Below are 14,462 nucleotides of genomic sequence, written 5' to 3'. Positions count from 1 at the left end.
GAGTTGTGCATCGGTCGGTTCGGTTGATCGATCGATCGAATTTCAGCAAATCGATCGACCAACCCTCTAAAAAGAGGGTCGACCAATCGAAACCTGTTTTTTAAATCAGCCAAAAATCAAACCGGCTAATTTTCAGTTTTTGACCGACTGAACCAAAATTTTGTTCATTTTTTATTTTATTTTTTACATATAATTAAATTTCAACAGTCTGAACATATAAACATGATCCAAAATCCAACATTACAACGATAAACAATAATAAAAAACCCAAAACAACAATACAAATTCATTATCCAATTGCAAACTCACAAATTCATTTACAATCTAATTTTCAAAAGTCTTCTAAATAGTTTGATTCATTCTCTTCACTCTTCACACCTTGTCGCCTTCAAATTTACATGGCTTAAGCTACAAAGATTTTCAAATCTACAAAATTAAATGAAATCTTATAATTAAGTTACAAACTAATGAAAATAAAATGAAATCTATCAAGTTCTCGACAATCCATTCCCAAATTTATCATCATTAAGCAACAACACAATTTACTAACAACAATCACCATTCTAACCAACAATACAATTATAAAAATAATTCATGGACAAACTGAATTTTAACAACAATTATTCTTACCATCCATCACCATCTCACAAACAATACAATAAGGGTGCGTTTACTTTGATGGATAAGTTTATCATAAGAAAAAGATAGATAACCAAATTCCATTTGGAGGGATAATATTATCCATCTTTGAAATGAAGATAAGGAAGGAAAAATAGTGAACTTCTCTTTTGTATAAAATATGGAAAAAAAAAAATAGGAGGCATTTAAAGGCATAAATTTTGGTTATCCACCATTTTCTCATGATAAATTTATCCATCAAAGTAAACCCACCATTATAATACAAAAATGAACACGAAAATCAGTCTTTCATTTTAACAAGCAAGTGCATCAACAATACAATTCATGTAATTAAGAACAACACTAATCGAAATGAAAATATACGACACTTAAGTTGGGTTCAACTTAATAGAATTAAGTCCATTAGAAGGCCCATTCCTAATTTTCCTAAGAATTAACGCGACAGCTTCTTCATGTAAAATCTAGTGAAGAGGTCATTGTCATTGATGTAAGTGAGGAGGCTCACTGCTTTGTCGAAGCTACCCTCAATAGCCTCACTATTGAGCTTCTCAACCGCACCATTCTTGAGCATGTCAGGGGAAGGATTTTGAAGGATGTTGAAGGTGAAGGAATGGAAGGAATGAGTGAGAAAGGTGAGGAGAGAGAGGAGAAAGGGTTATTTATTTTCTAATTGAATTTTCACGTGATTTAAATAGTCTACGCGTATTGATAAGTGGATGCCCGTCGGAATATCGCTGAATTTTTTTTGCGGGACATAAACAAGAAAAAAATTCAATCATCTGTAATTATCTTTAGGTTGAGACATTTTAGAAAAAAATGCTCAAACAATGGCCCAAAAAGTAATATTTATACTACTCCCTCCATCCACACATGTTTCAATAAAAAAGTTAGTGAATGTTTTTTAATAGATAAATGATCCACCATATATAAAATGAGTGCTTGATGTTGAGCTAAGTGTGAGCTATAGTTGATTTTTTTTTTATTTTTTTATATGGATAAGAGTATTTTTAAGAGTAAAATATAAAGGTAGATGATGGGGCCATATCGTAAAAAAAGTGTTATACTTTTGACGGACACAAAAATTAATAAAAATCTATACTTATGAGGGATAGAGAGATAATAACTAGGTGTTTCTCGTGTTATTTTCGTTAGATAAATTAAAATATCATATTATCAGATATAATTTCAATTATTAATCTAGTTCGATCAATTAAGTTCACCATCAATAAAAAAACCATTTGACTAAAACTAATTAAATGTCAATTTGAATTGATATTGTACTAATTATTATAGTACAATCAATTCATCACGTAAGCTACATAATTATTAAAATAAATTGAGAATTACTCCTCCGTCCCACTGTAGGTGGCTCAAAATTTTTCGGCACGAGAATTAAGGAGAAAGTGTAAATTGGTTAAAAGTGGTAGGGCCTACACTTTTTTAAAGGTTAAATTTTTTTATTTATGGAAATAGTCCACTTATAGTGGGACAACCCAAAATGGAATATAGACCACTTTTAGTGGGACATAGGGAGTATTAGTGATTTATGCTTAATTGTTCTAAATTTTGGGGTTTGCATGTGCATATTTTAAGTTAAATCTTCTGGAAATTGGTGCGTTTTATGGTGTATTTTATGCTTTGCAGGAGATTTAGGTTTTCGAGATGAAGAGTGCAAATTTTGGAGAGTTTGGGCTAAGAATTACGTTTTTGTGCATACTCTGGCACGACAGAGAAGCGAAGTCCCGCATGCCAGAGCAGCAAAATGGGAAGCCAGAGAAATGCCCCAGAGCCAGAGCAGCGGACAAGGTAAAGTCAAAGGAGCAGCCCGTGGAGAAATCAAAAGCCAGGCCAGAGAAATCAATAGCTAGTGCAGCGAAGTCAATCTCCAGTGCAGCGAAGTCATCACCAGAGAAACCAAGTCAGAGCAGAGAAATGCGCTCTGTCGCTGCAGAGCAGAGAAATCATAAATGCCAGAGGAATCGAAAGCGCCAGCGAAATCAAAGTCAGCAGAATCAGAGCCAGCGAAGTCTCGCCAGAGAAATCAACATATCAGAGCAGAGGAATCATTAGCCAGAGAAATCACCATTTCTCTGGCGAGGTCCATTTCTCTGACGAAATCCGTTCCTCTGGCGAGAGCCGCGATTTCCGCTAGGGCGGAGATTATTTCCGGAGCACGCGACACAGCTGGAAGTTGCTTTATCTTACACGATTCTATTGCCTTTAGAGTTCTACTTTGCATGACAACTTCCATGGTGATCCATAGGGATTTGAAGTCTATAAATAGGGCCATGCTTTTCATTGTAAAATCATCCCTTGCCCTAGTTTTAGACGCCATCTTGAGATCTGTTGGCATCCGAAGCTTAGGATTTACTTGCTTTCTTAGTGCTTTCATAGTTTCGAATTTTATTGTTTTTTAGTTAGTTTCAATTCAGTTTTGTTTAGTTTTAATTCTTGGATTGTGATTGAGTGACACAATTACATGTTCAAGACGTTTACGGTATTTCGTATTTAAATTCAATTTATTTTGTTTAATCATGTTTACGTTTTTCGTTCATGTTTATGCTTTCTTTTTAATTATGCAATTTAAATTATGCACTTTAGTTTCACGCCTAGATTAGTTGGTTTTTAATTTACAAGTCTTTAATTTCATAAGTAGGTTTAATTTAAGTTATTTAAGTTCTTGCCTAGGTTAAGTTTAAGTTTAAATTCAAGTTTTAGTTTAAATCTTCTTTTTATTGTTTTTCCTACGATACTACTAGAAGCCCTTAAAGACTTTCCTTGAGAGATGACACTGGGTCAACTTACCATCACTAGGATGTCCTTGTTCTATTGCAAGTCAAACTAGAGGTGTTCTAGGTTGAGTCAATTAGATTTGTATAGAAAATGTCCCGCGTCCACTTTTCAGTCTTCAAAGTCATGATGTGGCTCGCTGGATGCCACCGCTTAATTTATATTTTATTTTTTAATTGACGTGGCACAAAACGATGTTGTTTTATGCCATTCATTTAAAAGAATAAAGTCATTGCATCTTTATCTCTCTACATCACTTGCTACAGCACCATCGGCACCATCTCCCGCCTTGAAATCCTCACCAACTGCCTTAGCCTGTGGTTCGAGTGCACCTTCCTCATCCCCTCCATAACTTTCGAGGGTTTCACTTCAAATCGAGTAGACCCTTCTCGTCGTCGTCGGCCAAGTCTACAACTCGCTGATTGAGGCCACCGACGTCGTGATTGTCTCATACTTCGACAACCTTGGCTCATCGAAAATTAAAGGGAAATTGACACCGACACTGAAATTGAAGACGAATTTGCACCAGGTGCTGAAGGTGAAGGGGGCAAGTGCGAAGAAGGTGGAGATATTTGTGAAGAAGGAAAGCGTGAGGCCATTGAAGAAGCTGGTGAGCACCTATGCTCGGCTCACCAGATGAGGAACTATAGGATGAGGGCGAACCCGAGCAAGTCAACTGTGGGGCCCACGAGGGAGACATGGGAGGTGGAACGATTATATGTTGCAGATTCCAATGTGTTTATGACTGCGCTAGGTGTGAATCCAATGGTGACGATTCAAGCTATTGCTTACTGCACTGCACGATTGGTCCTTGAAGCTTTGGCCATGAATGTGTAGAATCAAATTTTAAATTTCGTGTAGTTGGAGACGGGGAGGAGAAAGTCACATATGACAATGTTGAATCTCGTCAGTGTGCAAGGTGAGGGGAGGGAAATGGAAGTGCAGTGTGGATACTTTTTTATATGATATGGCATAAAACGACATCGTTTTATCCATGTCATAAAAAAATAAAATATATTATATGGTGGCATCCGGCGAGCCACGTCATGATTCTGAGGACCGGAAAATGAATGATGTACATGTTTTATGTAAACTTAATAGTTTGAGCTTTTAGAAATAATTTAGGATTTTTTTGATAAAACGAATATAATTTATGGTTTAATATAATATTTATCATAGAAAATAACAATGTAAATGATTTGTTATATAGAAAATACTCTCTTTGTCACACCTATCTTGAGACACTTTCCTTTTTGGGCGTTCCACTTATATTGAGACATTTTTTTATTTGTCAAAAGTTTATTCTTTATTCACCTTTTTATTTTTTTATTTACACAAAACAAACACTACTTTTTTAATTTTCGTGCAAAAAAAAAAGAGTCTTAAAATAGTCTGGACGGAGGGACTAAGCGAAATTAATGAAAATTTTGGAAAGATAAATACAGAAACACTTTTATTGTTTGGTTTGATTGATAAAGAATAAGAAAAGTATAAGAAGAAAAACACCATCTGTGTATGAAATTGTCCAAAAAAAGACCGTGACTCTACAAATGAAAAGTTTCTCTGTTTACTTTTCTTTGCATTTTGGGCAGACAGAGAGAAACAATAGAGGGTTGTTTCAGTAATTTCCGCATTCAGACCAATCCCATGAGCTGTCCGAAGTCGAAGACACACAAACCCCTTCGTCAATTCCACGATGCTGTCCAAAAGAGTACTAAAACAAAACAAAAGAACCCTAATTCGAAAAAACCGAAATTAGTAAAGAAATTGGAAAAGAGTTTCTCCCAAAAATTTCAACTCTATCAGCGTTCTCCTCCCTCTTGCAGATTTTCCCCCCTAATTTTGCGTACTCCGTGACTAGATCTGCTCTCGCTCTTGATCGCCCGAATCTATCAATATTTCGATTCTACGTATAACTACCCACTTACTTTACATCTGATTGTGATGAAAATTAGATAATTTTGCTTTTATTCAGCGGGTTTTTCAATGGCGGATGCACTATCTGTGGTTCCAGCAGCTGTTCTCCGTAATCTCTCCGATAAGCTCTACGAGAAGCGGAAGAATGCTGCTCTTGAGGTGCACAAATTGCATATGCATATAATTTTACTTGCTCTTTTAGGAATTTGTTTTGTGGGCTTTGGCGTTTATATCGTTCTGTTTCTTTTGTTTTGTTTTTTCTCTTTGTGGGTTTTGTTGGATCTAGGTGGAAGGGATAGTGAAACAATTAGCGATGGCTGGTGATCACGATAAGATCACTGCAGTGATCAATTTGCTCACCAATGAATATACCTACTCGCCCCAGGCAAATCATCGTAAAGTATGTTTTTTAGGTTTGATTGATTTAGTCTATGCATATCTACTTATTGAAGTATCTGAGAGTTCCGGATTGATATAATTCGTCCTCCTAGTGGAGAATTCTTTTTTACTTCATTGTGGTGTTTGCCTGTTCTTTTCGGGTTTAGGGAGGTTTGATAGGATTGGCAGCAGCAACAGTGGGTTTGACTTCAGAAGCTGCACAACATCTTGATGTAAGAGTACCACCTTGATTTTTTCTTTCTTTCTTTCTTTTATCTTGTGGATATGTGTTATAATGTTGCGTACAAAGTGTTGATCAAAAACTCCATATTTTTCCTGATATTTCTTCAAACTGGTGACATAGAGAGTTATTAATTGGTAAATGGTAAATAGAAGATTTATGGTTTGATGTATATCCTGAGAGAGTTCATGGTAAATAAATAACACTCTTAACATAATGCATTAGCTGGCCGCCTGGCCGTAGTGGGGCTGACACTACCTGCACCATTGCCTAGTTGAACTTTTAGTTATTGCTCTTTGGGTAACAGGGTTATGATTTTGGCATGATGATGTGATGGATTAATTATTACAAAACGTGGTTGGTCTTATTATGTGATGTTGACCGTGGGAAAAGGAAGCACACGTGTCCTTGTATCTATTAGAGGATTATGTTTGAAGTTTGCATGATGCTGGCCTAAGAGAAAGGAGTTAAGAATTCTTTGACAGTGGTATAAGCTACATTGCATCTTTAGAAGACTTCGAAAAGTACTGTGAGGAACCGTTTGATCAGTTCTTTTGTAATTCTGTATGCATATTGTTTGTTATTTGTTAGAACTTGGTGTGAACATTTTCTAAGAGGAAACACTATGCATATTTCTGCAATTGTTTGCTGTATCATTTATGTAGAGCTATTTATGCACTTCCTGCCTGTAGTTTACTTCCAATTTATTATCGGTACAATTTCTTGGGTTGTCCCAGTAAACTTTGTATTTGATTCATTCATCTCTCTTTTGGGGTCAAAGCAAATTGTTCCACCAGTCTTGAATTCCTTTGCCGATCAAGATAGCAGAGTTCGTTATTATGCCTGTGAAGCTCTGTATAACATTGCAAAGGTGGGTAAAAGGATCTCTGCTATACTCCTATCCATTTATGTATTTGGGATTCATTATGGTAATTTGCAGGTTGTCAGAGGCGATTTTATCGTGTTCTTCAATCAGATATTTGATGCGCTGTGTAAGCTCTCAGCAGATTCAGATGCCAATGTACAGAGTGCTGCTCATCTTTTAGATAGACTTGTGAAGGTGTAGATTTCATTTTTCTTTAAATGGAAGATCTTAATATATTAGTTGAAAGCTTCAAAGAGTAATCCTTGTTCCTTTGGTTTTGGCTTTGTTTGAATGCAGGACATAGTCACTGAGAGTGATCAATTTAGGTCTGTCATTTACTTATTTATGTTTCCTTATCTGTTTCTGTAATCAATTTTGTAGTTGGCAATTTATTCTACTCGGCACTAATGCTTATTTGACATGATACAGCATCGAAGAATTTATACCTTTGTTGAGAGAACGAATGAATGTCTTGAACCCTTATGTCCGTCAATTTTTAGTTGGCTGGATTACTGTTCTAGATAGTGTTCCTGATATAGACATGCTGGGTTTCCTTCCAGATTTTCTTGATGGTAGGTGTCCTAGGTCTGAGTTTTATTTGGTCTATTGTTCTTGTTGCTGTTATATTTGACATATTAATTATTGATTATGGAATTGTAGGCTTATTTAACATGCTGAGTGATTCCAGCCATGAAATAAGGCAACAAGCTGATTCAGCACTTTCTGAGTTTCTTCAAGAAATCAAGAACTCTCCAGTAAGATTTATGCTACTTTTGATCTTGCACAATCTGTGCTCGTATGTGTTGATACAAAGTAGATTTCTTACCACAAGGAATAGTATTTTCCAAATATGGGTGCTGAAAACTACTGCATCAGTGAGGTCATGGAAGTGAACCTTTTATTTGACCTATATGTTGGATTCACCAGTAAGTTGTGCACTCGGCTCTGAACTTGCAATGCATCAGCTGTGGGGATAATTTACTGTTTCTACTGAATAATTAGTTGACTTTAGCTGCTTCGTTATCTGGATTATTTGAACCAACATGTCTAATTGCTGTACAACAGCTTTAGAAAGTGAAACTAGCTTCCATAATGACTTATAATCTCCTTATGAGGCAAACAATTTCTACAGTTTTCTCTTTCTCTTATAATTTCTTTTGGAGTCTTACCCTAAAGATTCAAAATACAGAAAATTTGACCCAGAGAATTATGGCAACTTTTAATATGCAATTCTGATGCCTAGTTGATGTATGATAAACTCTTAGTAAGTTAATTGATATTTTACAAAAGAATCATCGGAATTGAGATGAAAATTTTTAGTATCTGATGGCTTTCTAACATATCTATCAGTAGGTTGCTGCAGGTATCACAATCTAAGATATAAGTTATTGTGATTATAGTCATTAGAGCTCCTAAGACAACAAAACAGTAGAATCATTAAAAAAAAATTACTTTATCATGGAGATGGCCTCCCCAAAGAAGTTGAGCATCTGATTCAAACTACCAAACCAAACTATGACATTGAAACTTTAGTGGAAGACTAAGAATCTGTAAAAGATATGGACTAATAAGCAAAACTAGAAGATATCAGTTTTGTTTCTGGATCTGAAAGCTTATGATTCCCATGCTAGATTTTGGTTTTTCCAAGCATTATTGATTTCATTGTCTATTGTTTGGATGAAGTTCATGTCAATTTTCTGACTTAAGCAGTGCCCATTTTGAAGTCTGTAGATTATGGCCGCATGGCTGAGATACTGGTACAGAGGGCAGCTTCACCTGATGAATTTACTCGACTGACTGCTATTACATGGGTAAAGTGTATTCATGCACATGATTCCCAGCATTCACTGCTTTCTGGTGAATGGATAAAGTAAATATTATGCTGTTCTTTCTGGACTAGTCCAAATGAATTCTGCTTATTCTATTATGCAGATTAATGAGTTTGTAAAGCTTGGTGGAGACCAACTTGTTCCTCATTATGCTGATATTCTTGGTGCGATCTTACCATGCATATCGGATAAGGAAGAAAAGATTAGAGTTGTAAGTTCCTGATTGGAATGGTCAATGCTTGTTTAGCTTTCTTATCCTTGACTTTATCAATTCCAGTCTTACTTGCCTCTCCTGATCCATTTTTTATGCTTCAATAGGCTTATAGGTTTCTTTTGACTTTCAGGTTGCTCGTGAAACAAACGAAGAACTTCGAGGGATCCAAGCTGCTCCAGGTGTAGGATTTGATGTAGGAGCCATCCTTTTCGTAGCTAGGAGGTAATTATCTCATTGGCTTGAACTTAATGTTACATCGATTCATGTAGCCAGGTAGACTGACGCACCTCAGAACATGTGAGAATTGAAAATAATGGTGCAATGATTTACTTTTACCTTGAAGTGTGCTGTTATCTGCAATGTTTCACACTGGATATGTGGAAAAGTAAATGTTACTTTTTGCCATGTTTATCAGGCATCTGTCTAGTGAATGGGAGGCTACACGAATTGAAGCACTGCATTGGATATCAACCCTATTAAATAGACATCGGGAAGGGGTAATCATTGATCTTCCATCAATACTCATTGGTTTGTTCATTTGATTATGTTATATATCATGGATGAAATTGTTGTAGAATTTATTGACGCAGTCAACACTTGCATACAATTCAATGTGTCTTTGTTTCCAAGTGTACTAGATGGTTTGCCATTAGGGCAAAATTATCTTGGAGCTAGCATAGCATATTGGAAAAAATGGTCATTCAGATTACCTTTAGTAAGAGCGATTGAATCATTGATTACATTTAGCTATATCTACATTTGTTGCATTGTTCAACTCGGAGTATGTAATCTGATCATGCTTTTTCTAAATTTTATGTCATTTCTTATATGTTTACCGCAGTTTAGAGTTTCTGGCTGTGCTTCATTGCTTGCTACATCGTTTAACTCTATTTTCATTACTAGGGATGTTTCTTGTGTAAGCAATGGCTTCTAGTACCTTGGGAGCTTGGGGTTTGCACTATTAATGGGTTTAACTAATAAACAATCTTTCCCCCTAATTGCTGTCTTTGAGGTGGATTTTAGCTTCGAGGGTTTTAGTTGGGGAAAAGGTAGTTAATCTTGGGATGTGGTTTATGGGTGTTGGTATTGATGACCCAACCATCACAGCCACAGGAAGAGGAAGAAAGCTCTGTAAAATGCTTAACCTCTCAAGAAGTAGTTCTAGAGGTTTGAGCCTGGGAAATTTTTGTATCTTAGATACACACTGTTATTTGTATCTCACAACCAAGTTATCTTTTATTTCTTTTCGAGGATTGTTCTTTATAATCATTATATTTAAAAAGTTTTAAGGGTTGAACACAGTACATGAATAAGTTGAATGCATTCTTTTCAAACTAGTTTTCCTTTTACCTTGCAGTGTATGATTTTATCCATGTTCTTTTCCTATTGAATTTTAGTGACTGGATGTTTGGGCTTCATGAATATCGTTCTTCTCTTCTTTTTCGAGCAGGTCTTATCATTCCTGAGTGATGTTTTTGAAACTCTTTTAAAGGCACTTTCAGATCCTTCTGATGAGGTATCTTCTTGCACTCCTGTAATTATTTCTTAAATGCCCTTGTTACTGTCTTTGACTGACCAAGCTTATCCAGAACTATTAATAAATTACAACTTTACAAGTAAAATTTAGGGCTTATTACTTTAGTCTTAGCTGAACACTAAGTTCACGATTTTTCTTGCATGAACATAGTAAGATGGATTGTAATTTTGTAGTTTCTAAACTGGCTGTTGTCATTCTTCTCATTTAAAGATGAGGCGTGAGCAGATCTCATTCCTTGAGATAAATAGAAACTGTTTGGAATGGATATTTAAACTTACAATACTAGTTTCTTTTATAGCCAAATTCACTGTTTTAGTGTAATAGCCACTGCATCTGAAATATTGAAGGATTTTGTGCCTTCATTCAGTTCAGGGTCCATCTAAATCTTAAGGTTGCAACTTTTTGTAGCTTTTGAAAAAGAAAATGCATCCTATTATGAGAGGCAAAATAAGGTTGCAACTTTTGTAGGCTTTTGGAATCCAATAATAAAGTCAGTTGGTCTTTCAAGAATTCAGTTACCTTATTGTTTTTTTTTTTTGATTAATACAGTTAACTTATTGTTGAAAGGCTGAATAAAAAACACTTGTGTGGTGATTGAAACCACGTTTACATAATTTAAGATGAGAGAACTAAAGTGAAGCCCTTGCTGAAGTTATTTTGAATGAAACTTTAACCACTACTGCTTCATGGTACTTGAATGAGTCTGATCTTATATGTGTGTTCTTTTCAATTTATTATGGTTTGTCTTTCAGATACGACTTTATAATTGCTAAAAAGGTTATTTCATTATTAAGGAAGTTGTGAGATTGCATGATTTGACTGCTTCCTCTTTAGGTAGTGCTTTTGGTGCTTGAGGTCCATGCACGCATTGCCGAAGACGAGAAGCATTTTCACCAACTCATTGTTTATTTAGTCCAAAATTTTCGGGACGATAACTCTCTGTTGGAGAAGTGAGTCCTTTAGCTTTGTGTGCGTGTGCGTGCAATTTTCCCCTTGCTGCTTTCCCCATCCTTGTTATTCTTCCTTTTCTTTTGGGTTGGTAAGTGCTGAAGTATATTTTTGTGATAGTTTGTGTAATGGAATAAGTCTTTATCTTTTTTGTTGTGCAGACGGGGTGCTTTGATCATCCGTAGATTATGTGTGCTTTTAGATGCAGAAAGAGTTTATAGGAAGCTTTCCACTATACTTCAAGGAGAACCTGAATTGGATTTTGCATCTATTATGGTTCAGGTATCATCTCTTTGTTCTGTACATTGTGCATCTAGTCCACCTATGGAGTATTTGTCTTATTGTCTGATCCGTTTCTTTTAACTATCCATGGGTAGCTAATTGGTGGCACATTCTGTGGATTTATTTTTCCATTTTTGCTTCTCTTTCAGGCTTTGAATTTGATTTTGCTCACTTCATCTGAGTTGGCTAACCTTCGCAACCTCCTGAAAAAAACCTTGTTTGACGATGCTGCAAAAGACTTGTTCCTTTCTTTATATGCTTCATGGTGCCATTCACCAATGGCTATTATAAGCCTTTGCCTATTAGCTCAGGTGAGAGCCTATGCTTGGTGGTTGGTTATACTATCATCTTGTCCTTGCCCGAAATCCCCTTCACACCCTTTCCTTTACTAATGGTTCTTTCTGTGTGTGCATCCTTTTTGGTATCATTGTACAGACCTATCATCATGCAAGTACTGTCATTCAAGCATTGGTTGAGGAAGATATTAATGTCAAGTTTTTAGTCCAATTGGATAAATTGATCCACCTTCTTGAGACTCCTACTTTTGCATATCTAAGGCTTCAGGTAAGTTTAATTGAACGTCTGTTCTATGAGAAGTCAACAGACATTCTTAAATATGATCTATTGGTGCTTGTTACCATGTAAAATTCAGTTTTTTTGAGTGGGAAATATATAGGAATGTGACTAACAGTTGAGATATTCACTTGAGTGAATAGCCGGAACAGGCTTGTGAAAACATACTCAACTTGAGCCAGAATCTAATTTCTGCAGAAGTTGCATTACTATCATGCTTAAAAATGTAATGTTATTGCTCATGTAGAATTGTAAATGCATAGATGATGTTGAATCCTACTAATCCAATAAAACTATGCAAGCAGCTTTAGCATGCAGGATGAGATATATTCTTTCAGTTAAAATTCTATTTTTTACCATCAGATTGAGATCTTGTTTTCTTGTTGCAGCTTCTTGAACCAGGAAGATATATATGGTTGTTGAAAGCATTGTATGGTCTCCTAATGCTCCTACCTCAGGTACTTGGTTGAAGCATTGACCACTGTTAGTGGTCACATTGTTGCGAAAAATAAGCACAGATACTGATTATTGTAGATGCATAGATGATGTTGAATCCTACTAGTCCAGGAAAACCATGCATGCATGCATGAGCCATGATGATATCTTCTTTTAGTAAAAATTCTTTTTTCTTTTACCATCAGATTGAGCTCTTGTTTGCTTGTTACAATGTCTAGTTAGTGTTTTAATGATTTGATATTTTAAAAAAAAAAATGTCCCATCTCCCGCACCTAGTTTCCAGTGAGATGTTCCAACTGTTCAACCAGATTGGTAATATTACATGACAATTAATTTCATTGATCCGCTCATTTGTTTATTTTATTAAGCAACTCCGAGGACACATTCTATTTAATTTAGAAGTTCCTTCCACACACATGCACACATATATATGTAGGAGGGATCATATAGTACCCTTCCAATAGGTAGTACCTTAGTGTGTGTGTATATATATATATATACATATTTTGAGGGTGGTAAACAAGTCTCTGAAAGCATTTTAGAACTGGTTTTAGCTGCAAATTTTTTTGTACTTTTGTAGCCTGAGCATGGTGTTTTAGATAGAATACTACCACGCGCTGATGGAAAGAAAAAGCGTTCTATAATGTTCTATGTTTTGTGGGTACAAGCATCAGTTTAAAAGAAAAAGCTCATTGATGTTAGTTACTGTAGACTTATTATTTTGCTCACTACAAACACTATGTACTGCTTTCTCATTAGTTTTGCTTTATCCATTGATCCAGCAAAGTGTAGCATTCAAGATTCTCCGGACCCGATTAAAAACTGTACCTCCATATTCGTTCAGCGGTGAACAATTCAAGCGACGTTCACCAGGGAATGCTTTTACTGAAGTTAATCATGTTGATGGATCACAAATTGCAGAGGACGGTGACGTGAGTGTTGATACAAGGAATGCTCATAATGGGATAAACTTCATCTCGGTGCTGAAGGATTTTACTCGAGTCCAGGAGCAGCATCGTGCACATTCTAAGACACAGTCGCAAATTCGTTGCAGTGCTTCATCCTCAAAGGTTTGTCATTCTCTACTTCCTTCACAGCATTATGTTTGGGTGAAGATGTTAAGATGCACCTAATTTGGAACTATAGTAACTTAAGTTTTAAGTTGAGATTCGAGATTCTTGCAGTCGGACCTTACCCATGTTGATAATGCAAGTAGCCATCATGTCTCGTTGTATGCAACTCATAATTATGGGATGACTACATTAACAGGACATACAAAGACCGGAAGAAGCAAACCGTGCATTGGCAGCGCCAGATACGAGCAGACCTCCTTCGAGGACTGCTTCCCGTAGAAGTCCCGGGCAGTTACAACTTTAATCGTTTCACTGTGTTATGAAAGGTTATATTATACAGTGGGTTTGGGTGTTGGAGCAGAGAGAGAGATATCCAGCAGCAGAAATTGTAAATTGTATATTCCGGTAGCTTCTTTAATTGAAACCATAAGGGTGGTGGGCATTGGGGTTTTTTTTAGCAACGCTTGGATATTGCCAAGCTATTCTTTCTTTCTTTTCCTTTTTTTCTCAAGTGACAGATATACCCATGTGGTTCTGTTGTTTTTAATGAAAACCATGTGGGGCCAGATAGATTATTAGGATTATTATTATTATTGAGTTTGTTTCATATTCTGTCTTTTGAGTCATAATTCATCTGCCACAACTGTATAATAAGTACACTTTTTGGCCCTCGTCTGCGCCTGTGCTCTTCAGGATTTTAGGTTTTCTTTTCTCGTTTTT

At 36.0% G+C, this 14,462-nt stretch overlaps 1 protein-coding gene across 1 annotated transcript; it reads left to right on the top strand.

The window, feature by feature from the left end:
• The first annotated feature begins 4,957 nt into the window (after nucleotides 1-4,957).
• LOC130996069 (protein VAC14 homolog) lies at nucleotides 4,958-14,411 on the top strand. The gene is made up of 20 exons (XM_057921583.1): nucleotides 4,958-5,505; nucleotides 5,633-5,746; nucleotides 5,892-5,957; nucleotides 6,747-6,836; nucleotides 6,906-7,025; nucleotides 7,128-7,156; nucleotides 7,260-7,402; nucleotides 7,491-7,585; nucleotides 8,555-8,641; nucleotides 8,763-8,870; nucleotides 9,004-9,095; nucleotides 9,289-9,370; nucleotides 10,324-10,389; nucleotides 11,245-11,360; nucleotides 11,520-11,640; nucleotides 11,790-11,951; nucleotides 12,076-12,204; nucleotides 12,603-12,671; nucleotides 13,452-13,739; nucleotides 13,939-14,411. Exons 1-20 carry the CDS (start codon nucleotides 5,416-5,418, stop codon nucleotides 14,044-14,046), a joined length of 2,175 nt encoding a protein of 724 aa, XP_057777566.1. The 5' UTR covers nucleotides 4,958-5,415; the 3' UTR covers nucleotides 14,047-14,411.
• The last annotated feature ends 51 nt before the right edge of the window (nucleotides 14,412-14,462 follow it).

This window comes from Salvia miltiorrhiza, chromosome 7, assembly GCF_028751815.1.
Source record: "Salvia miltiorrhiza cultivar Shanhuang (shh) chromosome 7, IMPLAD_Smil_shh, whole genome shotgun sequence".
NCBI classification, from domain to species: domain Eukaryota; kingdom Viridiplantae; phylum Streptophyta; class Magnoliopsida; order Lamiales; family Lamiaceae; genus Salvia; species Salvia miltiorrhiza.
This window is presented reverse-complemented; position numbering and strand designations above follow the sequence as displayed.

Excerpts from the sequence above, each read along its gene's own strand:
- LOC130996069 (XM_057921583.1), top strand. The coding sequence starts at position 5,416 with ATGGCGGATGCACTATCTGTGGTTCCAGCAGCTGTTCTCCGTAATCTC. Across the intron at positions 8,871-9,003 it reads AGGAAGAAAAGATTAGAGTT|GTTGCTCGTGAAACAAACGA; the intron begins GTAAGTTCCTGA and ends TTTGACTTTCAG. Across the intron at positions 11,952-12,075 it reads GCCTTTGCCTATTAGCTCAG|ACCTATCATCATGCAAGTAC; the intron begins GTGAGAGCCTAT and ends ATCATTGTACAG.